At 38.0% G+C, this 13,286-nt stretch overlaps 1 protein-coding gene across 2 annotated transcripts in view; it reads right to left on the reverse strand.

Annotated features, from left to right (window-relative positions):
• Positions 1 to 3,868: 3,868 nt before the first annotated feature.
• Positions 3,869 to 13,286, reverse strand: part of Sb (serine proteinase stubble) — a 183,909-nt gene continuing 174,491 nt past the window's right edge. For both annotated transcript variants that reach the window (XM_072303283.1, XM_072303284.1), the window contains 3 exons: positions 11,018 to 11,315; positions 9,015 to 9,140; positions 3,869 to 7,728 (listed from right to left, as the gene is read on the reverse strand). In XM_072303283.1, the coding sequence (XP_072159384.1) occupies positions 7,570 to 7,728; positions 9,015 to 9,140; positions 11,018 to 11,315 (583 nt within the window). In that variant the 3' untranslated portion in view covers positions 3,869 to 7,569. The remainder of the gene's footprint in view (positions 7,729 to 9,014; positions 9,141 to 11,017; positions 11,316 to 13,286) is intronic.

Consider the following 13,286-nt stretch of genomic DNA (forward strand, 5'->3'; position numbering starts at 1 on the left):
GCTTAATACGAAGGACTCACGGGAAAGCGGGGATATCTCCTTAAATACGGCCTTAACTGAGGGAGTTTTCTTAAAGTTTTGGGGTTTGTTTCAGAGAAAATCATACTGAATCCATCTTGTTTCACGCGAAGTTTATTTACAAAGGAGTCAGTACTTGAATTGCCAACTCCTGATACGAACAAGAGCTTCTTTTCATGATCTCTTATAAGTCACAGCCAAAGTCACAAAAAACCATCCAAATATAATAAAAATAGTCGGATAAACATTTGAAGACTCTTAGCCTTTAAGTAAACTGTCGATTATTTGATTTAGTTGATTAACTTTGAATTGTTTAATTTGTTAAAATTGATTTTCCTACATTATAGCCAATATCATATTAAGAGAATGTGTTTTTTAGATGTATTTATACGTTTCAACCTTGTTTTTAATGTTACTGTGTATCTAGGTCAATTCATAATGATACATTGCAACGTACGGGAACTTTCGGGCCAGCGTAAGCTTAGTGCGTGTGTGCGGCATGCGGCATGTCGCTTGGGCAGTGCAGAGGACGCGCGCGCGCGTTGCGCTGCGGCGCGTCCATTTTGGCCCAAGTGTCTTTCCTTGCGCGCGCCTTTCTCGGGTGTTTTGCGACTTTTGTGTTGCAGATACGACCTAACGGACGAAATTTTCGCCCTTTAGGGCCGTAACTCGGCGTTTTCCACTAGGAAACAGTGTTATTTTGTCTAAAAACCTCAAATTTCAACCTGTGTCACTTAAGTCGTTTGAGCACCGGGTAAAAATTGTTTTAAAATTTTTTCCTTGCACAGGGCTTCTAATCTATCCACACATCAACTTTTAAGACCAGGACCTCCTTCGATTTCGAAAATTTAAAAAATAAGAAACACCCTACCGTGTGTCGGCTCAAGAAGCCTCTCCGAGCCTTGGTACCATGTGCAATCGATTCAACGCCTTCAATTACGTAGGATTAGATCGTAATCTCGAGATATAATTTCCTTGTCGAAAATCGAGGAAAATCAACAGGGGCTGAATTTTCGGAATTAAAATCGAAAGTTCTCTCATCTGGCTGAAACCAAGTAAATCCCGCTAGAAATGACCCGCAGAGTGGTATTTTCAGGTCGGAGAAGCTCCACGGGTCCGGTGGATCCCGCGATCGGCGAAAAACGCGCAATTTGATGAACCTCAGAAAGGGTCAAAAACACTCGTTTTTTATCGCTTCTCAGTTGAAGAAGGTGTGGGGAGCTCAGGGCTTGCGCGCAATCGATTTTACGCCTCGAACTACGTAGGATTCTACACTGATCTTGGGATTTTTTTCCTGTCGAAAATCGACAGGAGACGTAGACTGAGTATTAGGGGTCAAAATCGAAAATTCTTTGATCGGACTGAAACCAAGCAAGTCCCCATGGAAATGACCTGCTGAGTGGGATTTTATGGTCAGAAATGCTCACTTTTTATGACGTGTAATAAAGTATTATAACGATGCATACTTCCCTGCTCTCATAGACAGTCATCACGTTTCTTTCAAAATAATTTGCTATTTTCTTTGGTTACTGCTTTCCTTCATTGAATGAATATACCTCTTCTTCAAGTAGAAGTATATCTTTGTTATGTGTTTAAATTTCTCTGTGTTATGAATGTAAATGTACTTTTTGAATTATTGTCGAAGATCGACTCTTTCATCGTTATTAAATATTCCGAGAGCATACTTGTGACATTAAATTACAAAGTTTCAAAATTCCTCTTGATTTTGAAGCGCTGCACGCGAATCAATAGATCAGCGAGCATTGAGTTCAAATAAAGTTTTTCTTACACTGATTTGTAAACATTGTATGAACAACTCAACTAGTAGGATTAACGTTTTTCTTTGGTATTGAAGTTGATTTTCCTCAGGAAAGCCACAAAATTTAGGAGGAAGATTTTACCAGATAATACTAATTGAAGAGTATACACTAATACCAAGAAACTAATCTCAAAACGAGTCGTACACTGGCATGCGACAGCGTGTCGGTGTATCAGTATTTTTCGTTCTCAAAGAGCCTCCCAAAATTTTCCCCTTTTCCGGTATTCGATCCGACCATCAAACCAAGGTTTAAGTGGAAGCTTATAATAACAGAAAACTAAGGAAAAAATTTCAAAATGAGTAAAGGAACCGTTTTCGAGTTACGGGTGGGCAAAGGGGTCAAACTCGGCCTTAGGTATTCTTCGCTATTTTCTTCTTCAATTCATGAGTCTACGGGGTTCTTATCGTTGTTTACACGTAATATACAAGCAAATTCGAGTTTTAATGTTGACGTATCGATATATCGATCGGTTATATCGATTTTTTAAGATTCTTTACGAAAATCGACGCTTTTCTGAGATTGAACTTCTTCATTATTGATTCATGCATGACTAATTGCACCTAAATATGACTGTGGTACATCGAAACCTACGCATTTTTACAATTTGGATTGTTCCACATGGAAATGATAAATTCAGAACGGACATTTTGAAACACCGCAATGGAGATACGTGGTTTCGCACTTCAATCTGACCGATACGGACATCCAACCAGCTTAAATAGTTGCATCAAGTCCCCGCCACCGCCGACCGACGCGTTTGTCGATCGAATCAACTACAGGTATTATGCGTAGGAAGTCAAAACGCCTTCTACTTTTTGAACGCAATACGGACATCCGTCGAGGTTGTATAGTTGTATCAAGGCGCCGTAGCAAGTTTCAAAAACTCACTAGGGCACTATACAATTTTTCTTACTTTTTTTTAGAGATTTCTATCTATTTTCAAGATTATGCGTATATGTAGAATGATATTTTTAGTAACTGCGTTTCAATTTCTTCCGTTGTCGGATACTAAGAGGCTCCTGTGTGGGCATCCTCGACTTCAATGGCTCAACTCCCTTGACATAGACGTACGAAAGGGGAGAGTAGGGGGGCCCGGCTCCCCATAGCATTGAAAAGTATCATCTGCCCCCTTAAAAAAAATTTATAGATATTTTGAATGCAACAATTCGTAAGTATTTGGTGCTGAAAGTAAAAAAAAAAAAAAAACATAATTATACTGCAGAAATTGATGGAAAATCCCCATCATAAGAGCTTCAAAATGCGTCCAAATACATTTAAAATTTCAAAAATTTCCTGGGGGAGGCCCCACGGGATTTACGGACAGTAGGTCTACAAGAAAAAGGGCTACAAAGAAAAGGGCTGCCTTTTTTGGTCTACAGTCAAAATGAGTACATGAAAATGCCTATTAAAATAATGTCTATAGTAAAATATGTCTGCGGTAACAAAATGTCTTTGGTTTGACTGCCTCCTCCAAAAATGTCAAAGTACGTATTTATGTCGTCTAATAAGAATATCATTTCAAAGTGTATCCCTAAAGACAGGACGAGGCTAATGGCTATGGATGCTGCAGAATCTGATGCGTAAAAATTTTGAGTCACATTTCGCGAATAATTAATCCTATAAATATCAACATGTATATTTTATAAATATTTTATTTATTTTTTTATTGTACAAATATATTTTTAGTGGCCAACGAATATATTTTGACATTCTCTACTTGGGCATACAAACCGTAGACATTTTAATGGCGTAAGACATATTTGACTGTAGACATAATTTCAGTAGGCATTTCAATGCAGACGTTTTGACTGTAGATTAAAAAAGGTAGCCCTTTTCCTTGTAGCCCTTTTTTCTGTAGACGTATTGTCTGCATACCCCCCCGGATCCCCCTCTGGGCTAGAGGCCCGGGCCAGAAAACTGGTATCAGGGCCCGAGATGAGATGTGGCTGGCCTGTTCCCTTCTATCTGAATATTTTGAGTATTCGCTGATTCGTGGGTAGAGGTAGATAAAAAAAAAAATATCCACGAAAGAAAGAAAGCTCTCGATCTTTATTCAATAAATAGAGTAATTCATTATAAGTGTTTTGAATGTGATAGAAAATGTACAAAAATGATCCGTATTTAATGAAGGTACATGGATACTTTTCAGTAGCAACTTTATACAAACTGTACAGTATAGAAAAAATATGTAAAAAATTCTAAATACAAAACACTTTCTCTTGCATCTGATAAACTTAATTTACATTTCAGGCAAACATTTTGTTTTAATCCAATTTGCGTCATCCAATTATACTAATGATCAAATTTAAAAATATATTACATTTAATTACAAAAAATCAACAATAAACAATTCGAAACAAACTTACATTAAGAGGTACATATGTTGAGCAAAACTTCTGTAGAAGGTCATGGGGTACATTGATACCTATGTCCTAGCATAATGAGTAAATTGAAAACAGCAAGTCTAACTAATACATACCAATATTCTTTACTTATGCATAAAAAATGCAGAATTCGCGCACAAGCGTGATCGAGCAATTACGTAACAAAAATAATTGAAAACGCAAAATATTTCTTACTCATTGTCCCTGTAAGTTAGCGTTCCTCCCGAATTTTTGTACAAAGGCATCCTCCCCCATTTATGAATTCTGATGCTGTGACTTTGAGAGTTGTCCGGACCGAAGAGCACCTTGCATTTAGGCATAAAATCCTCTTTAAGGTGTACATATGGACGTATTTCTATCAAATGGAACTATGTGCATTAAGACACGAGCCCTGAGACCCATTAGAAGACATGCATAACTGGGCTCACGTCATTGTACACATAGTTCCGTTTGGCAGAAATACGTCCATATAAGTACTTGTGGTTACTGAAAGTATTATTGCAATATGTTTTAAATGAGACTTGTATAACCTGTCATCGAAATTTTTGGAAAAGCTTACTCGAGGGAGGTTTAAAAGTGTAAGTCATGGGGTTGGCTCGGTGAAGAATCTGTTGTCAAGTGATTCAAGGGAATTCACTTGTGAAAATTAGACGTGTTGGTGTTGGTGGAAAATGGTCCGTACACGCCAAACGGACTACATTTTGCAATTGGGAACCACAATTTTTGGCTCAGTTTAGCAACAGCGTATGTACTATTCTTCCCTGCTAAGCAAAAACGCCGTATGAACCTTCAGGCGTTGCCAAATTTCCTTTGGTAAATCACGAAATTACGGGGAAATTTATGAATATTTTTCCTCCAATTTTCCAGATAATTTTGTTCGCAATTTTACCTAAAGTTCCTGTAAATTTCAAGGAAAAATATTCATAACATTCCTTAAAAATAAACATTTTATCGGAAGAAATTTGGCAACTCTCGAATGTTCATACGGTGTTCTTCCTTAGCACGGCAGTATTAGCTTTCGTATCCACATAAGTGTTTTGCTGGATGAGACAGAAATGGTAGTTCCCAATTGCAAAATGTAGTCCAAATGATTGCTCAGCAGATTAAATATTGCTCCTTCACAACTTTAGGATATAAGCTACTATTTCTGCATTCATGAAAACCATCGCGCAGCAGGTGTCCAACTTTCATACTATAGTGGGAAGTCGTTTGGCGCGAAGTAAGAAAGTGCGTTGAATAAGAAAGGCTCTCCAATACGATGATATCTATGTTATTTTGGCAAGATGAAAAACATTGTGAATTACGTTGTTAATGTTAAAAAACAGCTAACGTCATCCTGCTTTTTCTAAATAAAAAATCAAAAAATCAAACGAAATGTAACTGGAAAATGTTAGATTGTGCTCTAATTATGATTTTAGGCTACGTTTCATGAACTATTTAGTTGTTTTCGTCAACAATATACATTAATTCGGAGTATCTATATTTTGTAGAAGCACCTAAAACTATAAAAATAAAACACATAACGTACGTAAACTTACAGGTACTTTTGTGACATATGTGACTTTGGCAAGTTTGAGCGGTCCGCTTGTTGGTGGAATTCAATGACAAGCCAAGTAAACATGTATTTCTCTCTTCGTCAGCATGTCATACACTTTTACGGTGGAAATACCCTCGAATTTCACCACCAACAAACGAGATGAACGCGAGTGTGTTGAAATTGCTAAGCAAGGAACAAATAATACTTAAGTAGCTCAAAATATTGAAATGAGATAACTCTTTCAAAGTGTATGTCTGGAATCAGCTCTTCTAATATTTTACAGGAAAGAAGTTATAAAATCAACTTCATGAACGCGTCTCTCTTTAGTTGACCTTTGATAAGTATCATCAAAGAAGTATGTTTAATTTGTGAAGGAAATGACACTTTTTATTAATTGTTGCTCAGCTCATTTGCTTGATTGGTAGGCTTGAAATAAAAATGGTTGTGAGCAGTACTCATAGGTTGTGCATCGAGTAGCTCTACATGAGTCAGGAAAGTGAACTGCTGTAATATATTTGGTTAATAATTAGGAGACTTTGATCGTAAAAAAGGTGTCAATCTCTACACCTCAAGTTAAAAAGAAATTAAGAATTGAGAAAATAATTATAGAACTTTCATAAGTTAAGGAAGAAATAATAATGGTTTGTAATGGTGTGGCATCTTTATGAAGTATCTTGTTTTTAAAAGTTTGTTCTTGCGGTCAAAACGCGTAATATGACCCATTTTTTTAACGATCTAGTTGTTAATTTGCCGGAGGAAATTTTTATGATCTGTAATATAAATTGCCAAACGTCATCATTAAGCACACCACTTGCATATGCTGGTAAAATTGGGTTTTCCCTTCGCAAATTTTCGGTCATACCAGCATCGCGTCAAGGACAAGTTGGTACAGCAACGACATGTCCTTCGCTTTCATAGTCAATCAAAGAAAAATGGAGCAAAGTTGTGGCACCAGATTGGTAGAAAAAATCACTTGAAAATAAAAAACAACAAAAAAAACAAAATTATCTGCATGCTGTGTCAGAATGGTAAATACGCAGGTCAAATATTTACACAAGCCAATTTGATTTTATCCTATAACCTACAAAGTAATTTAACAGGCTTGAATAATACTGAACCCATTCACATTCGAACACACTTCTACAGAAAACATTTTTCATCGGGGCAGTTGCGATTTAAGTTGTTTTTTCTATTACTTTTCAGAAAGTTCGAAAATATAAGGAGACACATGTATTGCCATTTTTAGTTTAATTTAACTATGGATAAGGAAGCGACTATCATGTTTGCTGGCAATCCGGTCTCATTTCAAACATGAAAACAACACAACAACAGTATTTAAGACGTCAGTTTAAGAATCCTTTTCAGCTGTTTCCACCGCAGCCTTACGGATTGTTCTCCTCACATTTGTGTCCTCTCTGGCTTTTGGACAATCGATACTTGTCATTTCATCTTAGAATTACGAATATGAAAGCTTTTACGAAGTATTTTGATGAATACGTAGGCAGTTTAGTTCTGTTGTTTACACTTGATTTACGGTTGAAACCAAAATGTGAAGCTTTCTACTTCATTCTACAACTTCAACTTTTAACTTGTCCATTTATATTGGAAGCTTTAGACGTGTTCTTCGTTGAAAATGCGTGGAACATCAACATTATTCAAGTCAATGTCAGCAATGTCATATGCAACTGCCCTTTTCAAAGGAGTGTCCGGTCAATTATAAAGGAATTAAATCGAACAGTTTGAACACTTCCTGTCTTTTGTCTCCAGAAGAGGTCTTCGCGTTTTTTTTTTTTAAATGAGCACATCATGACTACGTCACAGTTTCGAGTATCCACGGCACGAATTTCGATATCCTTGTGCAAACTCCAGGGAGGTTTGCTTCAGCACACCCGATTCCCCAACTGATAATTCCGGCGAGGAAGTACTTGCCGTCCTTTCCACGCACTTGAAGTGGACCCCCAGAATCACCCTGTAAAATGAAAAAGATCGATAAATATGCGTCCAAAACAAACTCATTTGTATGACTTCTTACTTCAGAGGATGGTGCAAGGAGAAAATTAAAATCAAATTGCGATTGAATACAAAAATTGCAATTTTTTACCATGAATTTGCGATATTTACACATAATTTGTTCAATAATTTACCAATTTGAAGCAATAAACCAAATGAGCCAAGAGTGTAAAAAATAAGGGCACTTTGCAATGCAAAGAAAAATTGAACCCTGACGTGCGAAAACCGCCAATGTCCATTTTTTACTCTTGAGTTTTTTCGGGTTGATGATAGTTTTCAGAGTGACAAAGAACCATGAAAGTGGTATTAATACTCAATTTAGGGTATCTTAAGCTCAAAAAAAGTATCTGCACCATTTCACGATTATATCACCCCTTGAAAAGTATTATCTACATAAAAAAACTGAAGCTGGAAAAATGGACATTAGCGTTTTCCGAACGACACAATTCAATCGCATCTTTCATCAAGAGGGAGCCCCTTCAATTAGCGGGTAGGCAACATACGCAACACTCTGATGCGGGGGAAATAATTTCACTGTATAGTATTGCACTCAATGGACCACTAGACAAGGTGCAAATTTCAGCATTCTGATACATGCTTCTTAACCAATATTTCACGTAAAACACGATGCGCACAACGAAAATTACCAAAATCAACTCCTGACGAAGATATTTAATGATTCTTGATGCGTGAATTCAAACCACCCGCTCATGAAAACTCCATGCTCTACGTGATTCACATCGCGCGCTAAATGTTTATCATGACAGTCTCTGCGATGTAAAAATCTTCAACTTCAATCTTGACACTATGGCTCAGCTATAGCAAATTACCAATAGTTTGAACAAAACATGGTGGAAAATGAACATTGCTCGATTGAGAAGATTGCTGAAACCGTTGTAGTGCGGGATTTGACTCACGTAGAGCTTCGAGTTTCTTGTGAGCGGGCAGTTCAAATTCCTCGTAACCAATGTGAAATAAAAACATTAATTTCTTCGTTAGGAGTTGGTTTCAGTCATTTTCGTTGCGCGAATCGTGTTCTGCGTGGAATTTCGGTTAAGAAACATGTATCAGAATCTTTAATTCGTGTATTTCGTTTTATTCTTGTCTAGTGGTCCATTGCACTCAATTGCAATCCACGCTGCTGCGATCACGAAAATTCTCCTTAACGTGATCACAGAATTTGGCCTTTATTTGATCCTAAATATTAACTAATTTTGCCGACACAACGAAGGCATGAAAACTTACTTGGCACGAATCGCGACCACCGTCATCAAATCCCGCGCACATGAAAATGTCCGGAATGAACTCGTGTCGTCCGGCCCGCAGGAACATACTCTTGCATTTGTCGTTGCTGATTATTGGCACTGAAACCTGGAATAATACAGACACATTTTCAGGATACATGATTTTAGAATCCTAGATCGCTGGCTTTGATCAAGCTATGCGTGTGACCGAGCTTTCCACTTTCCTCGTTATTGTGTGTAACTCGCGTGACATAACTGGGCTAAGGAGACTAACTTACAATTACATCAACGAGAGCTATGAAACTGGCAAGTTTCCACGTTCAACACGGAAAAAAGTTGAATGTAGATTTAGCAATTATATTGTTAAAAACATGTCCGACAAGTTTCAAATGCTGATTTTACATTTGGAGAAATGCTAACTTAACTACGCTCACTGTAAAACGAACAAATTCAAATGTTGTGCTAGCATTTTTGCATTGTAAAATCAGCATCTGAAACTTGACAGGTTTTTTTTTAACAATTTAAATGCTAAATCAGCATTTAATTTTTTTCCGTGAATATCAATAGATAGAGTAATTTTTGAAAAACAGGGGGAAAACGATTGATGACATAGAGAATGAAGTTTTTCAATAGATTGCTCAGACTAAAAAATACTAGTAGAACAGTGTCAAAATTTCAGTTAAACCGTTTTTTCTCCTGATCTTCGCCGACATCAAATAAATTCTCCGTTTACATCCGTTGTGATCAGTAAATGTTATTTTTTATTGGCATATCAACCCTGTTCTACTAGTCATTTAAATTAGCATGCATCTCCACCACCATGTAATAACTGCACTGTTACACGAGAAGCCAATCTCTATCATGCTTCCTTTTTTTCACGATAAATTTCGAATGGAATGTCATAATCATGCTGAAAATATGAAGGATAAATGTTCGTTGCTTTTTTTTAAATACAAAATTTTGTTGGTGACAGATTGAACATTTGTAGAATGTAGGTACGGTGTTTTCGTTTTGAACGACGGATAAGTCCAATGGACGCGATAAGTCTCTATTTGGACCGCGTTATGCAGAGAGGAACCATGGCTTGGACGGAGGAAAAACAAGAATCGAATCCTGTATTTCGCCTTCGTTTGAACGGGTATGCAGCCCGCATTCCTGGAAGTCGAAATGGACCTCGTTAATCAGGAAGGAACTAAGTCACATCAGCTTCTGTCAAATTTATTGGGAAATTTAATTTCATGCATAAAAAAGGTTATGCAGATTTTTTTTGCAAATTTCAATGAATTTTCTACGTAGTGTCGTAGTACGAAGCAAATGGACCACTAGACAAGGTACGAATTTCAGCGTTCTGATACATGTTTCTCAACCAAAATTTCACGTAAAACACAATGTGCACAACGAAAATAACCGAAAGCAACTCCTTACGAAGATAATTAATGATTCTTAATGCGTAAATTCAAACCACCCGCTCATGAAAACTCAATGCTCTACGTGATTCACGTCGCGCGCTAAACGTTATCATGACAGTCTCTGCGATATAAAAATCTGGCAACCTCAATCTTGACGCTTTGGCTCAGCTATAGCATATTGCTAATAGTTTGAACAACACATGAGGGAAATGGACATTGTTCGATTGAGAAGCTTGCTGAAACCGTTGTAAAGCGCGATTTGACTCACGTAGAGCTTTGAGTTTCTTGGCGGCGGGCAGTTCAAATTCCTCGTAACCAATGTGAAATAAAAACTTAATATCTTCGTTATGAGTTGGTTTCAGTTATTTTCGTTGTGTGCATCGTGTTCTACGTGAAATTCCGGTTAAGAAAAATGTACCAGATTACTTAAATTCGTACCTTGTCTGGTGGTCCATTCCTTTAAATTTTTACAAAAAATTGGCACAAACGTTCTCATCTAAAAAATTAAATTGCTGGGTTAAATCTGGCAATAGCTGACGTGGCTTGGTTCCTTTCTGCTAAACGCGATCCATTTGTCTCTGGGTCTCGTTCTCACCTCTTGAAGGACGGAAGGGAGGGTGCCCCCTTCGCTGAGGCGACCCCAGCCGGTGACGGTGGCGTTCTCCCCGATGAGGAGGTCGTCGGAACCGGGCAAGCAGATGGGGATGATGTGTGGGGCGAACTCCAGGGGGTTGTCCAGCCGCACCATGGCCAGGTCGTACTCGTACGTGAAGAAGTTGTACTTGGGGTGGACCACCTTCTTGGCCACGCCCCGCTCCGCGAACGGGTACGGTTCCTGCACCGACGAGAAGTCGTACTCGCCGACCCGGATTCGGATCTGAGACGCCAACAAACTGAAATCACACGAACAATATATGAATACATGCTGTCATGTATACTGAAATACTTGTAAGATGTCACTGGGAAAAAAACACATTGGATCTAGAGTCCAGACTCTTGAAAACATTGACAAGAAAAAGGACTCTTGATTCAATCAGATTTTTGCTTCGATCAAAAGAAAATCCGCTCAACTTAAGAGGCTTAGTTCTTGATTTAAGCTTAAATCTGATTGAATTAGTAGTAATTTTTCTTGTCGATGTTTTTAAGAGTCTGGACTCTAGATCCAATGTGTTTTTTTTTCCAGTGTTGTGTTTTTATCCAATATTTTATCCAGCCGTTCATTAGTTTTCCGTTTAAAAAATGAAGTATGACAGGAAGTCTGCGATGTCGCAAACCAAGTTATGTGATTGCCGACTAACACCGTTGATGCACCTTCATGATGCACTGGAAAAAAAAAACACATTTGATCTAGAGTCCAGACTCTTGAAAACATTGACAAGAAAAAGGACTCTTGATTCAATCAGATTTAGGCTTAACTCAAAAGGAAATCCGCTCAAATTAAGAGGCTTGATTCTTAATTTAAGCTTAAATCTGATTGAATCGAGAGTATTTTTTCTTGTCGATGTTTTTAAGAGTCTCGACTCTAGAACCAATGTGGTTTTTTTTCAGTGAAGAAAGGCAGTGGGTTTCACACTTTGGAATCGGCAGAATAACGAGTCCATCTCTGCCGTGATAGCGAAAAGAGCAGTAAGTGCAAAAATGAAACGGAGAAAACCAGCTCAGAAGCGCCTGACCTGAAAAAATCATATGCCCCGTCACCTTTGGGCCCAGGTCAAAATTGAGGTAGAATCGTGGAAAACATGGATTTCCAGCTATTTTGTGCTAAGAAGTTAGAAAATATCGATTTTGAACTTGGTCCCAAAGGCGACGTTTGATCATGTTCCAGTATGTTACGTGTCTAGGTAGGTGTCTCACATCATATTCAAAACTCATGACCCATCACCTTGGGGCCCTGGGCCCCTGGTCGAAATCTGAGGTAGAACCGTAAAAAAAACTGTGATTTTTCATCAATTTCTTGCTCCGGAACCATGATCAGGACCGCCTTTCGTAGTCAAAAAATGTTACAATCGGCTAAACTCGACTATATCTGTTAAATATGCGTTCAAAAACTGCTGAATATCCGAACATTTTCTGATTCTGTGGAGGGGCCGATTTCGGCCCAAATTGCATACCCTTCTTTGCCTAATAAAGACTGATGAATGTCAGGGTGAGCAGTTTGCTCCGCGAGTTTTTGCAAAGTAGGTTAGAATTGCTAAACCAGTTGCTCTACTTGATGGTCATGAGTCATTTTCAGGCGAATCAGTGCGTTGACTTAGGAAAGTAGCTTTTAAAGAATAGGGAGGCGAGAAGTGTTGGGACATGATACCTAGCGGCTGTATGTATGTTATTAAGTATACTTTTGAATTGAAGGCGCTTTTAACAGGCGGCACAAAGTATACGGAATGCATCAGATGCACGGTTGAATAAAATAAGTGCATTGAAGTGACGGACCACAATATTCGAAAAGGGAAAATTGCCATTCTGACATTTGTTCAAAATAATCCTGTGAATGTTTTATAAAAAAGTGGCACGTTTCATTCTGAAACCACCGCTTACGACTCGAAAGAAAAAACTATCGATGGTAAAACTAGGAATATTCTGAATATCGGTTCATGACGGGATTCTTGTCTCGTGTGACTTTGTGCATCGTTCTGAATTGAAGGCGTTTCAAAGTGATGCCTGGGAATCAATCGAGAACAGCCCTCTTCAAAACTTAGTGTGTAATGTTACTCTCCACTCGCTTTAAAACGCCATTTAGTGGACCCTATGCTGTGTTCTGAGCTCACTCGTATTGTTTTGTGCAGGGGTCCTTTGATCTACATATTAAGTCTGCCAAAAATTCCAATTTCACTTATTTTCTTACCGTATGTTATACGGCTTCCATT

This window comes from Bemisia tabaci, chromosome 8 (assembly GCF_918797505.1).
Source record: "Bemisia tabaci chromosome 8, PGI_BMITA_v3".
Taxonomy (NCBI): domain Eukaryota; kingdom Metazoa; phylum Arthropoda; class Insecta; order Hemiptera; family Aleyrodidae; genus Bemisia; species Bemisia tabaci.